The sequence below is a fragment of the Brachypodium distachyon genome, chromosome 5 (genome assembly GCF_000005505.3).
Source record: "Brachypodium distachyon strain Bd21 chromosome 5, Brachypodium_distachyon_v3.0, whole genome shotgun sequence".
Lineage (NCBI taxonomy): Eukaryota > Viridiplantae > Streptophyta > Magnoliopsida > Poales > Poaceae > Brachypodium > Brachypodium distachyon.
The window spans coordinates 27,689,157-27,705,118 of NC_016135.3; the positions used below are offsets into that span (position 1 = coordinate 27,689,157).

General features: G+C 51.3%; 3 protein-coding genes across 3 annotated transcripts; 2 read left to right on the forward strand and 1 right to left on the reverse strand.

Annotated features, from left to right (window-relative positions):
* The first annotated feature begins 993 nt into the window (after positions 1 to 993).
* Positions 994 to 4,951, forward strand: LOC100846050 (receptor-like kinase TMK3). Its single transcript, XM_003579449.4, has 2 exons — positions 994 to 3,520; positions 4,125 to 4,951. The coding sequence occupies exons 1-2, from the start codon at positions 1,189 to 1,191 to the stop codon at positions 4,640 to 4,642; spliced, it is 2,850 nt and encodes a 949-aa protein (XP_003579497.1). The 5' UTR covers positions 994 to 1,188; the 3' UTR covers positions 4,643 to 4,951.
* A 3,367-nt stretch (positions 4,952 to 8,318) lies between these two features.
* On the reverse strand, positions 8,319 to 10,538 carry LOC100830281 (nudix hydrolase 26, chloroplastic). The gene is made up of 6 exons (XM_003580796.4): positions 10,249 to 10,538; positions 10,106 to 10,156; positions 9,765 to 9,857; positions 9,464 to 9,558; positions 8,708 to 8,822; positions 8,319 to 8,622 (listed from the first exon to the last, which is right to left on the reverse strand). Exons 1-6 carry the CDS (start codon positions 10,489 to 10,491, stop codon positions 8,536 to 8,538), a joined length of 684 nt encoding a protein of 227 aa, XP_003580844.1. The 5' UTR covers positions 10,492 to 10,538; the 3' UTR covers positions 8,319 to 8,535.
* Positions 10,539 to 12,049: 1,511 nt separating this feature from the next.
* LOC100846358 lies at positions 12,050 to 13,661 on the forward strand. Its single transcript, XM_003579450.4, has one exon. It carries the CDS (start codon positions 12,226 to 12,228, stop codon positions 13,132 to 13,134), a length of 909 nt encoding a protein of 302 aa, XP_003579498.1. The 5' UTR covers positions 12,050 to 12,225; the 3' UTR covers positions 13,135 to 13,661.
* Positions 13,662 to 15,962: the final 2,301 nt, after the last annotated feature.

Below are 15,962 nucleotides of genomic sequence, written 5' to 3' on the forward strand. Positions count from 1 at the left end.
CAAGCCGGGGACATGAAAAATGCAGAAAGGAAGAAAGCCAGCCAGCCAGCCAGCAGAGGTTTGTACGACAAAGAAAAAAGGAAATGAACTGAAGATATATATGGACAATTTCTGGCGAGAGAAGAATCGCGTCCCAGATGCAGTTATCTTAGGCGAAATCTGATTACACGGAATGGACGAGGATCACACGGATTTCGTACCATTTATTGCCAGCAGCGTTACATCCGTAGTGTTTTTTTGTTATGCGGAATATTTCTATTACTTCCTTCGACCAGTGTTACTTGTCTCAAAAATTTCAAATACAGATGTATCTACGTGTAAAAGATACGATTAGTTCCGGCGGAAGGAAGTGTTATTATTATTATCAGTGTAGTACGTAGCAATTGGCTAATTTCTCCTCCATGTAATGCTAAAAGAAAAAAGAGTACCACCGACACGGGACTTGAATGAAATCTGCCGATCGGCGGTGGCCAGTTTTGGAGCCGATCCCGGCGCTTTTCCTGTGTCCTCTCTCTTCTGCGTGTCTGCACTCAACAGGAAAACAACATCTGTCGTCGGTCCTCTCTGTCTTCTCCTTTCTCTCCTTTCTTCTTCTCCTTCTTCCCAAAACCTACTCTAATCTTATCTAGCAACAAACTCCAGTAATTAGCACCAGAAACCAAGCACACACATATTACTGCCAGCGGCATAAACAGAGTTTGTTTGACCATGGGTAAAACCAAAAAGGCGAAACAACACGCACGCGGCACCTAGTAGAAAAACAAACTAGAAATTAAAGATGATAAAAACCAGATAAAGCGGCGTGAGTGACGGCTCAAGAAAAAGAAAGCACAAGGAAACAAACAAAAAGGAGCTAAAGAAACGGGTCAAGATGGAGTCCATCCCGAGAATGCCCCCCCACTAAAAAGGTTTGACCATTATGCCCCCGAGAATAATGTGAAATCCCGGTTCTGCCCCTCGCTCGCGTCCCGCTTATCCCCCACGACAGCTTCCTATGGTTTGTGGTTTCTCTCTTCTCTTCTTTCCTTCCTTCTTCCTCACACCACGCGGCGAGGGGAGAGCTCCCAACCCCCGACAGAGAAGAAATCCGGCGAGGCCGCCCCGGGTTCCTCTCGCTCGCTCGCCGCTTCTCCGGCGGTATCCCTCCAATGCGCCCCAAGACCTGCTGCAGGTAGCCGCCGGACGGACATGGCCGACCCGCCGCCCCTTCTTCCGCCTTTCCTCCTCTTCCTCGCGGCGCTCGTCCTCTGCGGGACAGCGGGGACGGCGAGCGCGGCCACCATCAACCCTTCCGACCTCTCCATCCTCCACGACCTGCGCCGCTCCCTGACGAACGCCGCCGACGCGCTCCCGACATGGACGGCGACCGGCACCGACCCGTGCGTGGGGTGGGCTCACGTCTCCTGCGACCGCGACGGCCGCGTCAACAACCTCGACCTCAAAAACCTCGGCCTCACGGGCACCCTCCCGGCCACCTTCTCCGGCCTCGCGGGTCTCCAGGGGCTCAGCCTCCAGAGCAACGCCCTGTCGGGCCCGCTGCCGTCCTTCCGAGGGATGGCCGCGCTCCAGAAGGCGTACCTCAACGGGAACGCGTTCGCCTCCGTCCCAAACGACTTCTTCCGCGGGCTGGCGGACCTCGTCGAGATCTCTCTCGACGACAACCCGCTCAACGCGTCGCAGGGCGGGTGGGCGCTCCCGGCTGACCTCGGCGACACCTCGCAGCAGCTGCGGAGTCTGCGGCTCATCAATTGCAGCCTCGTTGGTTCGGTTCCGGGGTTTCTGGGGAACATGAGTGGGCTCCAGGAGCTCCGGCTGTCGTACAACAAACTCTCCGGGCCGATCCCGGCCAGCTTCGGCGCCGGGTCTGGCATACAGACGCTGTGGCTGAACAACCAGGTTGGGGTGAAGAAGCTCTCTGGCACGCTTGAAGTGGTGGCTGCCATGGGGAGCCTGCAGGAGGCGTGGCTGCACGGGAACGAGTTCTCCGGCCCGATCCCCGACGGCATTGGCAACTGCAAGCAGCTGAAAACATTCTGGGCGAACAACAACATGCTTGTCGGCCTCGTGCCGGCGAGCCTGGCCACACTGCCCCTGCTGAAGGATGTCAGGCTTGATAACAACAATCTCCTCGGCCCGGCTCCCGTGCTCAAGGCCGGCAACTTCACTTTCTCCGGGAACGAGTTTTGTGCGGAGAAGCCTGGCGGTGTGTGCTCGTCGGAGGTGATGGCATTGCTTCAGTTTCTCGCGCAGGTTGGTTACCCCCAGAAGCTGGTTGGTTCTTGGTCCGGGAATGATCCCTGCAAGGACTGGCTGGGCGTCACTTGCTCTGATGGGAAGGTGTCGGTGATCAATCTGCCTGGATATGGACTGAATGGCACGATCAGTGACAGTCTTGGGAATCTCACCACGGTCTCGGATATCAGACTTGACAGCAACAATCTCACTGGGCATGTGCCGGATAGCCTGACGAACCTCAAGTCCCTCAAGAAACTCGATTTGTCGATGAATGACTTGTCTGGGCCGCTGCCTGCGTTCAGACGGGATGTGAATGTGGTTGTGACCGGCAATCTCAACTTCAATGGGACGGCACCAGGTGCTCCTCCCAAGGATTCTCCTCGTCCGGCAACGCCCAGCGTGCCAGGACCACAAGACCATACTGTCAGTCCTGGAAATGGGACGAAGAGCTCGGCTACGATGTTGGCTATTCCGATTGCTGTCAGCGTGGTGGTTCTGGTGTCACTGGGTGCAGTGGTATTCTACTGCAAGAAAAGGGGTTCGATTCGGCAGCCACAGGCAGCAGCCTCCGTAGTCGTCCACCCCCGTGACAATTCTGACCCAGACAACTTGGTCAAGATTGTCATGGCAAACAATGACAGCTTCAGCGCTGCGTCAAGCGGGAACAGCAGTCAGGCTGGTGACATTCACATGATCGAGGCACGGAATTTTGTGATTGCCGTGCAGGTTCTTCGTGGTGCCACCAAGAACTTTTCCCAGGACAACGTGCTTGGCCGCGGTGGATTTGGTGTTGTTTACAAAGGGGAGCTTCATGATGGCACGATGATTGCTGTGAAGAGGATGGAGTCCGCGGTGATCAGCAACAAGGCCTTGGATGAGTTCCAAGCAGAGATCGCCATTCTAACCAAGGTCCGGCACCGCAACCTGGTGTCGATACTGGGGTATTCAATTGAAGGGAATGAAAGGCTGCTGGTCTATGAGCACATGTCTAATGGTGCTCTGAGCAAGCATCTGTTCCAGTGGAAACAGCTCGAGCTGGAGCCACTCTCGTGGAAGAAGAGGCTCAATATTGCCCTGGATGTTGCTCGTGGAATGGAGTATCTTCACACCCTGGCACAGCAGTGCTACATCCACAGAGATCTCAAGTCAGCAAATATTCTACTTGGTGATGATTTCCGAGCAAAGGTGTCCGACTTTGGGCTCCTTAAACCTGCACCGGACGGGAACTTCTCTGTGGCAACCAGACTTGCTGGGACTTTCGGATACTTGGCGCCCGAATATGCTGGTACGGAACACTTGACTGATTTTACCTTACAATGTTTGATTTTGACTGCTTTTATTATAGTTCTGGTCATCAGGTGTTAATTGCCATTATCAGATAGCATATAATTTAGGTTTTTGAACTCAGCATGCATTTTTAAGTATTGTTTACCTGAATCATTGGCTGAAAGCCCAAATATCCCTGTGCAAATAACCTGATGTAATAGAGAACTGAATGGATTTGGCAAATGATCTTGGAATTTTTTTAGTCATTCTAATTGGAAACTCTGTATAGGTAAACTCATGTAATCTGATTGGATTTGAACATGATCTTGGAATTTGTGACGAACTAGTCAGTCTAATTGAAAACCCTGTGACCACTAGTTTGCAGTCTCCTGCTATATACTTGATGAGATTATTTCTCGTTTGATATCAACAGAATATGTAGCTTTGTCCATTGAAATCTGGACCTGCTTTTGATGCAAGCAAATGAGATGTATCATTGATGAAAAATATATTATTATCTCATAATTGAACATGTAATTTTCCTTTTTCATGGTTGGCATGCCACTTGCTTTTTATGATTCTTGGATATGTGGTTGATAACTTGTTGCACATGATTATTGCAGTGACTGGAAAAATCACGACAAAAGCAGATGTTTTCAGCTTTGGGGTAGTGCTGATGGAGCTGATAACCGGAATGACAGCAATTGATGAGAGACGTATCGATGAGGAAACCCGATACCTAGCCTCCTGGTTCTGTCAGATAAGGAAGGATGAAGAGAAATTCAGGGCAGCCATTGATCCTAGTCTGGTTCTCACTGATGAGATTTTTGAGAGCATCTCCGTAATCGCAGAGCTGGCTGGCCACTGCACATCCCGGGAACCCTCCCAGCGGCCAGACATGGGTCACGCCGTGACCGTGCTCGTCCCGATGGTGGAGAAGTGGAAACCGTCAAACAATGAGGCTGAGGACTACATGGGCATCGACCTGCACCTGCCGCTGCTCCAAATGGTGAAGGGTTGGCAGGATGCAGAGGCCAGCATGACTGACGGAAGCATCCTGAGCCTTGAAGACAGCAAGGGCAGCATCCCAGCTCGGCCCGCCGGGTTTGCAGAATCATTCACCTCTGCCGACGGCCGGTGAAGCATCATATCTACAAAAATAAGTACATGCCTCTCCTTGGACCTCCCCCCCTGTTATCGCACAGTGTTCTTGTAGGTAAAAGAGATCGTCGTCCATGTGCTTCTGCTTCTGCTTCTGTAGATAGATATCTTGTTTTTGCTGTTGGGTAGGATTGCTTTTGCATTATTCCAACCTTGAGACTGAAGCTTCTGGCTTTTACCTAGTCATCAAGTCATATGATGCTTCTTTAATCCATGTACCTAGAATATATTTTTGCAATGGAATCTGATGCCTGATGCTGCAAGGGGACAGCATGAGCGATCCATATCACGAGCCTTGTGCTGTTGAGGGAGCAATTAGTACCAATCCAGGCTTGCAATTTGGCACTTCCCTTGAGCTCTGCAGTCTGCACACTTGATTTCTCATGCCTATAGTACCACAACTATCAATGCTCTGTTTGCACCAACCAAATCTACCATACAAACAAAACAAACTCTGGAGCACTTCTAGCCAGAGGTGATTAATTAAAACATTCATCTTCATTAGTTCAGATCCTGTAGTTCTCCTACAAGTGGTGTTTTTTTTTTTTACTTTTTTTGTAGGCACTATAGTTGTTGGGGAAACCAGTGATGCTTAGCTGTGGTTCACTTGCGTTAATAGTTTAAAGTATGTGGTACTAGTGGTGAGGTGATGCTAATTTCCTTGACCTGAAAGTGACCGGAATGGCTCCAGTGATGGAGTGTCATCGTTGAGCAGTAATCATCAACACTATTAATCATTTGTTGTTTAATGGTGATGCTGATGTGTCGCTACACATGACCACCTGGCTAGCTAGCAGAAGGCTCTGGCACATGACTCTGGGCCGACTGGGTAGATGGAAAATAGCGACCTGTTCTAGAGCTTTGGGTAGCTGCTGCTGCTAAACCCGGTAGTGGTACCATAATTAATATTAGTACTGTTCTGAGCTCTGGGACCTTGTACAACAACAGTACATGCATTATCATTACGTGCTAATCACTCTATGTACGTAGTACCAAGTATGCATTAGATCAAAAATAATGCTGCTGCACTTGCACTTGCACTTGTCCATGCATGTGCGTGCGATGCTCTTGGCTTAATCTTGGTTTGTACGCCATATGATCTGAAGTGAGGAACACTGCTGCCTGCTAGTAGTAGCTACTCCCTCCGTCCCGAATAGATTGTGTCAGGAGATTTTCATTTGAACTAAATGCCATTTTACAAAAAAGACCTTCACATTGTAAAACCTTAACAATTCCAGCTCCTCCTACTCCCGATCGTCTTCCCAGGCGAGCTCTGCCTCCACAAGCCGCCGCCCCAGCAGGTCCGAGCGAGCCCTGCTGGCGCCGCCACCGTCGCTCTGCCCGGACCACCTCCGACCGCTACGACCACCTGCCCCTTCACAGCCGCCCTGCTGGCGCCGCCGCCGTCCCTCCGCCCGGACCACCTGCCCCTCCACAGCCGCCGCCGGCGTCGCGGCACGCGACGGCGGCGGTCAAGGCCACGCATCAGCTTCCCCGGCAACGCCAACACCTCCGACGCCAAGGGCAGCCGCAGCTAGCGACGCGGGAGGGTGGACCGGGAGGAGGGAGCGGCAGCGAGCGGCGCGGGTGAGGGCGTGGTGGCCGGCGAGGGAGCGGAGACGAGGGGATTCCAGGGAAAGTGGGGAACGACGCGGAGACTAATCCGACAGACCGCAGATCAAACTCGAAATTGTTCAGGGGGGTTTTCAGAAAATTGCCCGCGCGTCAATCTTTTCGGGAAAATGGTGGTACCAAACTACTAACTAAACAGGCTCTCTTTTGGAGTCTTGGGTGTGTGGAAAATGGTGATTTGGCATCAGCAGGTAACCCGTATGAGAGTAGTAGTAGTAGTATGAGACTGGGTATAATACCTGCTCTCAACGTTGGCTCGTTGTATAAGGAGTATGTTGTGTGGTATACGTCAGGGGCAGTTAATCCTGCTCGTCAGGTAGGTAGCCCATCTGCGTCACGCACAGAAGGTCCGGCCTATGAAGGACACAATTCGGTAGAGCACACTTTTTTTAGACAAATGAAAAGTTATTTAGGTAATGTGAAAGGATTCTTCGACTTCTCCATCCGAAGACGAACATATCCCAACTAGTACTATTACACAGTTCTGGTGTACACTATTATTGTGGTAGTAGTCATCCACCGTCCAGTGCAGAAGAAGAGGACAAGCTATATGTACGCAGTGACGGTTAGTATCACCGTCCAAATCTTCTCCCAAGTGTAGATACGAACACACACATAGGACAACCGATGCACAGTGCCAAGGCTTGCGTTTTTGTACACACATGTGCCATCACAGCTAGCTTGACACGTGAGTGAGGGAATTATTACCCAACTTGCAGCTAATCAAAGAAGCGACTAGGACAGAACAGATTGGTAGTACTGATCAGGACATGGCATAGTTGCATCAACGCACACGTGGTATGGGTTTAGCCGTTTAGGGATGAGATGGAGAAATCACAAGCAGAGAGCAGAGGAAGCTGGATGGAGTATTGGAGTAGAGCTCAAAGTTCAAACCCTGCTTTGTTTGCTTTGCCTGACTGGCTGGCATCAGCCAAGGAGCCCATGGAATAGTCTCTCCCATGTGGTATTGTGGTTGCACAGGGAAGAAACTTGTGTGCGGGCAGCAAGGCAGCCAGTGCCACAGCAATCATTCATCCAGGAAGCTCTCCTGCTTCTCTTCCGTGACTGCGTGGCCTTGTCCGGACTCGCCCATTGGCTCCTCACATGGCAGGTCTCTTCTGGTGGCCACATTCCTGTTCCCCCAGCGGCGAGACACTGGCCACGGCCACGGCCTGCTTCTAGTTAAAGCCCTCCCCACACACCAGATTACCATCTCTCAGTGCTCCCCTGCAAGCAATGAAACATTAATGGTAACATGTCTAAATTAGCATCGTGTTGTTTAATACGGATGGTTTCAATTCAATCCGGGTCTGCCAATTTTTGGTCAGGTAGCAATGAAGGAACCTGTTTACTAGTACCATCACAGCTGGTGCAGTCACAAAAGGTACAAATTTAAGCATGGCATGGTCGACAGATTAAAAGCCTGCCCAGTTCATGAGGTAAAGAAAAGAAGCCACCAACACACACAGGAAAACATTGACTCCAGACACGATGCTTTTCCCCTTACCTCCGGGTCCATGATGCTAGAGAGTATAGACCAACCTTTAACGGCATTTAACAGCTCCCATGCTTCATGCCAATCTGGAGGCGCCGCAAGCGACGCATCCATGTCGCCCCTAACCACATTGGTAGTACATTTTTCTCTCGTGGCAATGGGGACAGACAATATCATGGCACAGACACAACACAGTACAAAGTTTGGAAGGACAGATTGTCTTTGTGCTCCCACAGCAAAGCAAAGGCCAGCGGCACCCTTCAATTCAAGCCTTGATATTTGTTGCCAAAGACACGTAGGAGATAATTTTCCATGCTGCCAGATTCATGGACACGTTGGCATGTAGAATATCAGATGTTGCTGTCATGGATTTGGTGGCTGTACCTGCAAATTCGAGTTATGGCAATGGCAAAGATCTTGCAAAAAGTTTGGTCAGGGGTCAGGGGGCAGTTGAACACTCTATGGCAAAAATATCCAGCGCTGCTGGTATTTTACATGACACCAAGACCAGCCAGAACTAGCAACTGAATAAACTGTGGGAGGAAACTGTGGGGCATACTAATATTGTAAAAACGTACACATCTCGTTGCGGATTTGGGAGTGTGATCCAACGATGGGGATCCAATGCCAGGATAATAATTAGTGGCGAAATGCCAGGCATTCTAAATACTCACACAGCTCTCGTACATTTTGAGAAATTATTGAGGAAACAGCTCTACATATAAAATTGTGGAAACTGCAGAAATCTATGATGAAGCTGTTGGATCTGACTGTAGATATGGGGCAAAGTGCTTCAGTGTTTCCTCATACACCGGTTTCTTGAATTCAACAGCCTGTTCAATATGAAAATATACATTAGATATCCCAGATTGCAGAAACTGGGGGATCCGGACATTATCGAGCTAGAAGAAGGCCCACCTTCTCAATAACTTGCTCAGGTGTCATCCACGTCCACTCAGAAAACTCAGGCTTCTCAGATCCATCACCCATGAGGTTAATCTCATCATCATTCCCAGTAAGTCTAAATAGAAACCTGCTCATTTGCATTGTAAGTCCGCAGCAAATATAATTAATTCATAGATGTTTTGTACTTTTATGTATACATTTTGGGGTTTTGATGAAGAACAATGGACAGATACCAATGCCACTGACAGTGATCAACTCAGAATAATATTTGACCAAGCTGCAACCTACCCAAGTCTAACTGGGCCTAAAAGAAGTCCAGGCCCAAGCCTAGGACAAATGAAAGAGGCTGAGAGATGTAAGGGAGATGTCATAAGTGGGCTCTATCATACATCCATGAACAAGCATAATCCATGAAAGATCTCTAGCCAAAATTTGGAATAGCCCATACAGACCAACTACCAACCATACCAAGCTATCAAAATCAACAAATTATCAGGACATGAAAACAGAGGCATAGCTTAGAAAAAAGTTACAATCACCAACATAAAGTTTCTGTCAGTCCAACATAAAGAGAGAACTGGACCTTACTACAGTTTTGAGTTTTCACTTCCAGCAGCTCAACAGTTGAGCACTAGGGCTTCCATATTTCTACTGAACAACAAAATTGTTTAACCGTGACAGCTTAACCAAATGTCCTGGATGAAATTCAATAGGTATTTAAGTTTGCAGTGCATAAAATGGTTCTTGCAGGACTTATTCGAGGCTTACCATTTCTGAGCCTGGCCCTTCCAGTTGGTTCCCCACCTAGCATTCAGCCTGTCTCTCACATCCGGTGGAAAATCATATGTCACCCAATGGGGGGCCTGCACAGAAAATGCAACGAGATCAGCATATATACCTTTTCTGAGAACGACTATGAAGCAAATTGGTCCAACTACATAGCAGGAGGAAACAGAGAATAAAGGTTCGTCACTCTTTAGGAGAAGTTGACAGTACTCATTTCTGCTACACTTGGAAATTAATCATGACCATAAGAATTTCGGAAGCAAGTGAATCTCAGTCCACTGACCTCTGCCACGATCTCCGCGGACCTAACACCGGTCTCTTCCCTCAGTTCCCTGATGGCAGCTGCTCGCGGCTCTTCGCCTTCATCTATACCGCCCTGCAGCGACACAAAAGCATTTGGGCAAATTAATCCGGTGAGGTTACTTCCATGAGTATCAGAATGCAAACACCAGCGCCACTAAGCACTAACCAATCGATAACTAGGCTAGGATAATGAACATGAATGGCCAGGAGTAGCCCACTGTTAGTAATCAACCGATCAATAACTAGGCTGTTCAACAATAACTGACTGCCAGTGGAGTAGTATCCCAGTACTCCTAGTTAAAACTGAAAGTCAGCAAGTACCTGAGGCATCTGCCACGCGCTGGGGATGTCGATCCTGGACGCGGAGAAGATCTGCCGGAAAAACACAAGCGATCAGGATTGATTCAGCAGACACGCGCCTTAGGGAATTCGAAAGGAGACCGGTGGGGGTTGGGGGGGAGTGCCTTGGTGAGGGAGGGATCGGCGAGGCAGATGCCGACGTTGGTGCGGTAGCCCTGCGGCGGCGCGTCCATGGAGGCGAACGGCGATGCGGACCGATCGGCGGAGGAGGAGGAGGTGGAGCAGGAGCAGGAGGAGAGCGTGCGGCGGACGGTGGCGATCCTGGGGAGCCGGAGCACGGCGGCGGAGGAGGAGGGAATGGAGATAGGGTGGAGAAGAATGAGGCTCCGTGAAGCCGCCACCGTCATCGATCCCCGCAACAAAGACCAATCGCAAACCGAATTGGGAGGAGAAGACCGAGAGAGAGAGTGTGAGTGGCGGATTGGGTTATCTGGGCCAGAAGGATCTGTGGGCCTTGTCCGGACCTTGGGCCTGGATAATCGCGATCGGGCCGAGTTTGCGAACCATCCTAGTCCGGCGACCGATCGATCCTCTGGAACACATCTATTGCTTTGGGCCACAGCGCCTCGTCCCGAGTCCCCCTCAGCGGCTCAGCCCCTCTCTTGTTACATGGGCCTAGTTCTGACTGAGTGTTTTAGGCCTGTTACCTTGGTCGGGCTCTCTCTTGGGCCTTTGAGCCTGGTTCTGAAGCCTAGCGGCAGATCCATCACGAAGCTCTCTGTCTACGCATTTGCATAGACCATGTGACTATGAATTATTATTATTTTGAGCTCAAATGACCATGAAATTTTGGTTGCAATTCTTTGCACGAGTAGAAACTTTGACCTCAGGTTTTGCTCCTTCAAAAGGTTTAACCAATCAAACATATGATGTTGAATGTCATCAATTTGATGGTGTTTTGTAACTGCGGGTATACTGCCATACTGACAAACTCAACAAGATCAACAGTAGTGCCTGCATCATTCAGGCACTGGCTGGTGCTGGTTTTGGTGTCATGTTTTCTTAATTTTGTGTCCATAGACTTCATTTCAGAAATGATTCCAAGTCATGGAGCATCGTATCATATGGCTGACAGGCTGAGCATGTGCATTTGCACTAATTGGGCAGTGGTACAAAAGATTGACCACCTGGCATAGAAATCAAAACCCAAAAGCCTCAAGGAAACTTTGACCTTGCTTGCAGATGATGATCCTTACAAAGGCTCTGCCAAATTTTGACCCGGTGTGTGTGCAATGGAACCGTGACGGCAAGGTGTCTTTGGCAGCTTGATCCCCATAGATTTGAAACAATTTTTGTACTAGACGTATTTTTCCCCTTCCGGTTTTCCTGAGCCGACCGATAGATTACATACACTCGGTCAGGCCAGCAGCCACAATGGCATGAGCTCTGCCGCGGCAGGGCAGGACGCAGGAGAGCATCCGTGGAAGGAATCGCGGAGGAAGATGCCCCTCAGAACAGCAGTTACCAGCGTACTACAGGCCGTTTCGCGCGCCCGTCGACGGAACCGGCCCCTGACGGCGACACGTCTCGTCACGCCAAATCCATGCCCACATCACGTGAAACCACCTCACCTCACCTCTTTCTCTCCCCCAGCCCAGTCCTCGCTGGCCAAGCACGTGTGCGCCTCGCTGGCCAAGCAACGGCCGCTCCCTCCCACGTTTTCCTTTCCTTCCTTCCTTCCTTCCCCCGCTCTCCCGCTGACGTGGCCGCTCGCCCGCCCAGGCCTCCGCCCGGGCCAGGGGTGGTGGGTCCCGCGGTCCAGTACCTTCTGAGCCGCGTCCCTTGCCTTGCCTTGGTTCCCAAGGAAAGAGACCGCTTCCCACCGGCCCCACCGCCCCCAAATCGAAATTACTCCCTTGGCCCGAACCCAACCGCCTTTACTCCTCTCTGTATATAACCACCCCGTTCCCCTCTTCCTCTTCTTCGCCTCCAATCCCAAAATTCTCCTCCCACAACTCATCCAGAGAGCCAAGTGCTGGTACTGTTGTCTATACTCCTCCGCCGCGGAGGGCTCGAATTCTCGATGCGTGCGGTGAGCTGTTCGTGAGCGGATCGACCCGAGGGAGCCGTCTCTGAGATCGATGGGCGAGCTGGCGTCGGTTTCTCCCCCGCCGCCGGCGGCGACTGCGGCGGCCGCGGCGGTGCTGCAGGTGGTGTTCGCCGACGGCGACCGGAGCGTGGACCTGGGCACGGTCACGGTGCAGCCGTCGCTCGGGGTGCGCAAGCTGCAGGCCGTGGTGGCCGACCGCGTGGGCGGCGGCGTCGCGCCGCACCAGATCTCGGCGTGCCTCGCGCGCCCGCGCCGCACGCGCCGCGTGCCGCTCGACGAGGCCGCCACGCCCGACCTCGCCGCGGCAGTCGCCAGGGAGGGCGCCGGGTGCTACGTGCTCGCCTCGCTCCGCCGCTCGCGCCGCGACCGCCGTGGCGGGGGCGGTGGGGGCGGACGGTCCAGGCGCGAGAGGAAGGCCGCGGGGGGTGGAGGCGCGGAGTCGCTGATGATGATGGCGGCGGCGCCCGAGAGGACCATCCTCAAGCGCCTCCCGCCGACGGATCTGGCCTCCCTGGCTTCCTCCATCGGCCCGGCGCCGGCCATGCCGTCGCCGTCGTCGTTCGGCGCCGCCTGGGACTACGAGGCCCAGCTGCGGGAGCTCCAGCGGCAGCGCGAGTGGTACCTGATGAGCACGGCCGCCGCAGATCCGTACCTCCAGGGCGCTCTCCTCCTCCCGGACCGCGAGGACCTCCTCTGGCAACAGCAGCAGCAGCCGCAGCGCTCCTCCTCCTGCCCCGAGTGCGATTCTGCCGCGGCGGCCATGCGCTCGCCGGCCTTCCACTGGTGCGTCCGCGACGCGGTCACCGTGGGATTCCGCTCCCCGGTCGGCCCAATCGAGCGCCCCTCGAAGAAATCCCCCTCGCCTCCCCCGCATCAGGCCAACGCCCCAGCCCGCCTGGTGCCATCCTTCGCCGCCGGCGTGATGCCCGTCTGCTACTAGCTGTCCGCCGTCGACCAATTAATTCTAGATCAAATTGTAAAAAAGTAAAAGGAGGAGCTGGAATTGCGTGTGGGGTTTGCCTTCCCAGCGGAGCGGGACAAGAGAGCAGAAGCAGAGGAGGAGATTTTTAGGAGGAGCCGACGACGACGACTGTTGTCTCCAGCCAGCCAAAGGAAGAGAGGCTGGCTCTGGCTGGACTGGAGACACGTTCCGGCGTGCCAGGGAATTTCTTTTCTTCCTCTGTTTTCTCTCCTTGTTTTCCTGGGGGTCGGTTGGTTGTTGTGGTAGTGCTATGTGACAGGTGGGTGCGTGTTTGCCCGGGCATCGTGGCGAGTCCACGGATCGCGGCAACACCCTCTGGAATTCTCTTTTGTTTTTCTTCTTCTTTTCCTTTTCATTAGCGAGAGAGAGAGTGAGGGGTAAGAGAGAGATAGACAGGCCCTGAATGGATGACGGGCAAGATATTTGTTTCTGAGATATATCGAAGTGGTATATGCAGATGAATTTCACCTGTTCTTGTGATTTTAGTATTTTTCATGTTCATTTTCCCCATGTTTATCCGCTGCCGGTCGATCTCCAAGCATGGAAAAGACGTGTCTAAGGCGAAGCGGACAGGTGGTAGAAAACGACCGGACGTCTGTTGATGTTTTGTTAGTAGTACGGTGATCTTGGGGGATTTTCAGAGGGTGCTTGAGATTGCGACGAAGGAATTTGTTGCCTGGATCAAACTCCGCCGGTCAAGAAAAGGTGGCCGGAACAGAGAAAAAATCCCACCGAGAAATTCAACCGGGCCGTTACGCTACGCGCGCACGCTTGACGACTACGACGCGTAATCTTGTGCCGCCGTGGGAATAAACAAGGTGACACTATGCTTTTTAAGCCGCCGTTGGCCCGTTGAGCTCTCGGGCCGGCTAGCCGGCCGGCGGACTGAACGGAGCACGCGGCCGGGTTTAATAGCAGCAGTGCCCTGGGGGCACGGGATATTGGCGAGACTGAACGACCAAAGCAGTATCAAAACGTTTTGCTGCCTGCCTACTACTAGTACTACCAGTATTTGTCGTTGTGCTTCACCGAACCCAACTGAAAGCAAATTGAAATCGTTTTCGTGAGGAGGGGGGCCGGCCAGCCGGGCGACACGATCATACATGGCGCAGCACAAGCATCTGCCAATGCCAACTGTTCCTAAACCGATAATATACGTGGGTCCGTGTTTTCTAAAGAAAAAAAATAACAAACCGAAGCTTAAAAGTATTAGCGCTGTAGCGGTACTTGTATTTCCTTGCCGCCGCGTTGACGACTGGCTAGCGAGCGTGGTGTGGTCGCCGCGCCGGGTAGGAAAAGTCAACCTCGGAACTTTACAAGTCATGGTGCGTGCATTGATGTTTTGCTGCACAGAATGCGTTCCCCGGAATTTTGCTCAAGGTCATCCGAGACGAGCATCGTTGGGTACAGCTTCGTGTTCATTTCTGAAGATCGTCGCGTCGCGGCGCGCTTCCACAGGTTCCAAACGATTACACCGGGGCAGATCACCTGGCTGCATTTCCACGAACGAAACACTTTGCTACTTTCTGAAGGGAAATTAATTAAGCTCATGGTTTTGTGGCGAGGAGAGCGCGACGCAGGGGGAGTTTTCTTCCACTGAAACTCTCGAACAGAACTTGGACGAGTCGCCGGAGTGCCAAAACACAAATCATTTTTTTTATCCAACCGCCTTTGTCGCTTAATTGATATCCACTTCACCGAACCCAACAAAAACAACGGGTGCCCGCTGATTTGCTCGACGCGCTTCGGCGCTTGTTACGACCAAAAGAATGTCTGCCGGCCACCTGTCACTGGATCACCTGCTACTACTTCCAACTGTTTTCAAAACCCAAAATTGGAGTATGCATTCATTCGTTCAGACACGGAACGACGGTGTGCCGTGCCTTTTTGCCTGGTGCCAAATCGAGCTACGTGGCCTATAATTCCCCAGGTGAAAAACTTAAACAATCGGAAGCTTGGATCACGAGAAAAGTTTGTTCTTTTTTTTCCTTCTTCTTTCCGGCATTGCTACGTGGGCAGAGGCATGTGCCGTGCGTGTTGGAGGATGGATGGGGGAGTTTTCTGTCTGTTCGGTGCCTGTGTGTATTCGAAATCGCTTTGATACAGTCTACACTAGTCAATAAAAATTTCCTTTAATCAGAACTGAATGCCATCAAACACTGCTTGTTTTTTAAAAGAAGACACTAAGTTATCGAGCCAACTCAATTCAACTTGTTATGAGTGTAAAATATCTCGGCTCAATGGCAAGATAAGCTCATAAAACAACTTTTTACGTGTGTAGATGCAATAATATTGTGATGCAGGTTTTGTATACACCTAGCATCAACATGTATAGACCACATGTAAATTTCAACATCACAACGCATGGACCCCTTTGATTCACATGAATAGGAAAAATACAGGAACATGATATGAATGCATATTTTCTATATTTCAATCATTTCATCCGCAGGCAGAGAAAAAACATAGGAATCTTAACAAACATAGTGAAATTAAGTCAAACTAAATGCAAAGAGAAAGTTCTAGTAATATTGTTATTTCATCGCTCTTAGCTTGTTTTTCATGCAAAGGATTTTAAAAGAGACCACGGGATAATTGCTTTGAATCAAATGGATGAATATGCCGCCAAAGAAAAATTCCCTATTTCTATGTTTTTCTTCCACTCTTCCTAAGATTCGAAGAGGGCCTTATTAGTGGGAAGAAACAATAGCGCGAAATGGGTCACTGATTAAATGGGTCCAGGCAGGCAGCACGAAGAGAACAACAGCGGGCTCGCACGCGGGCGG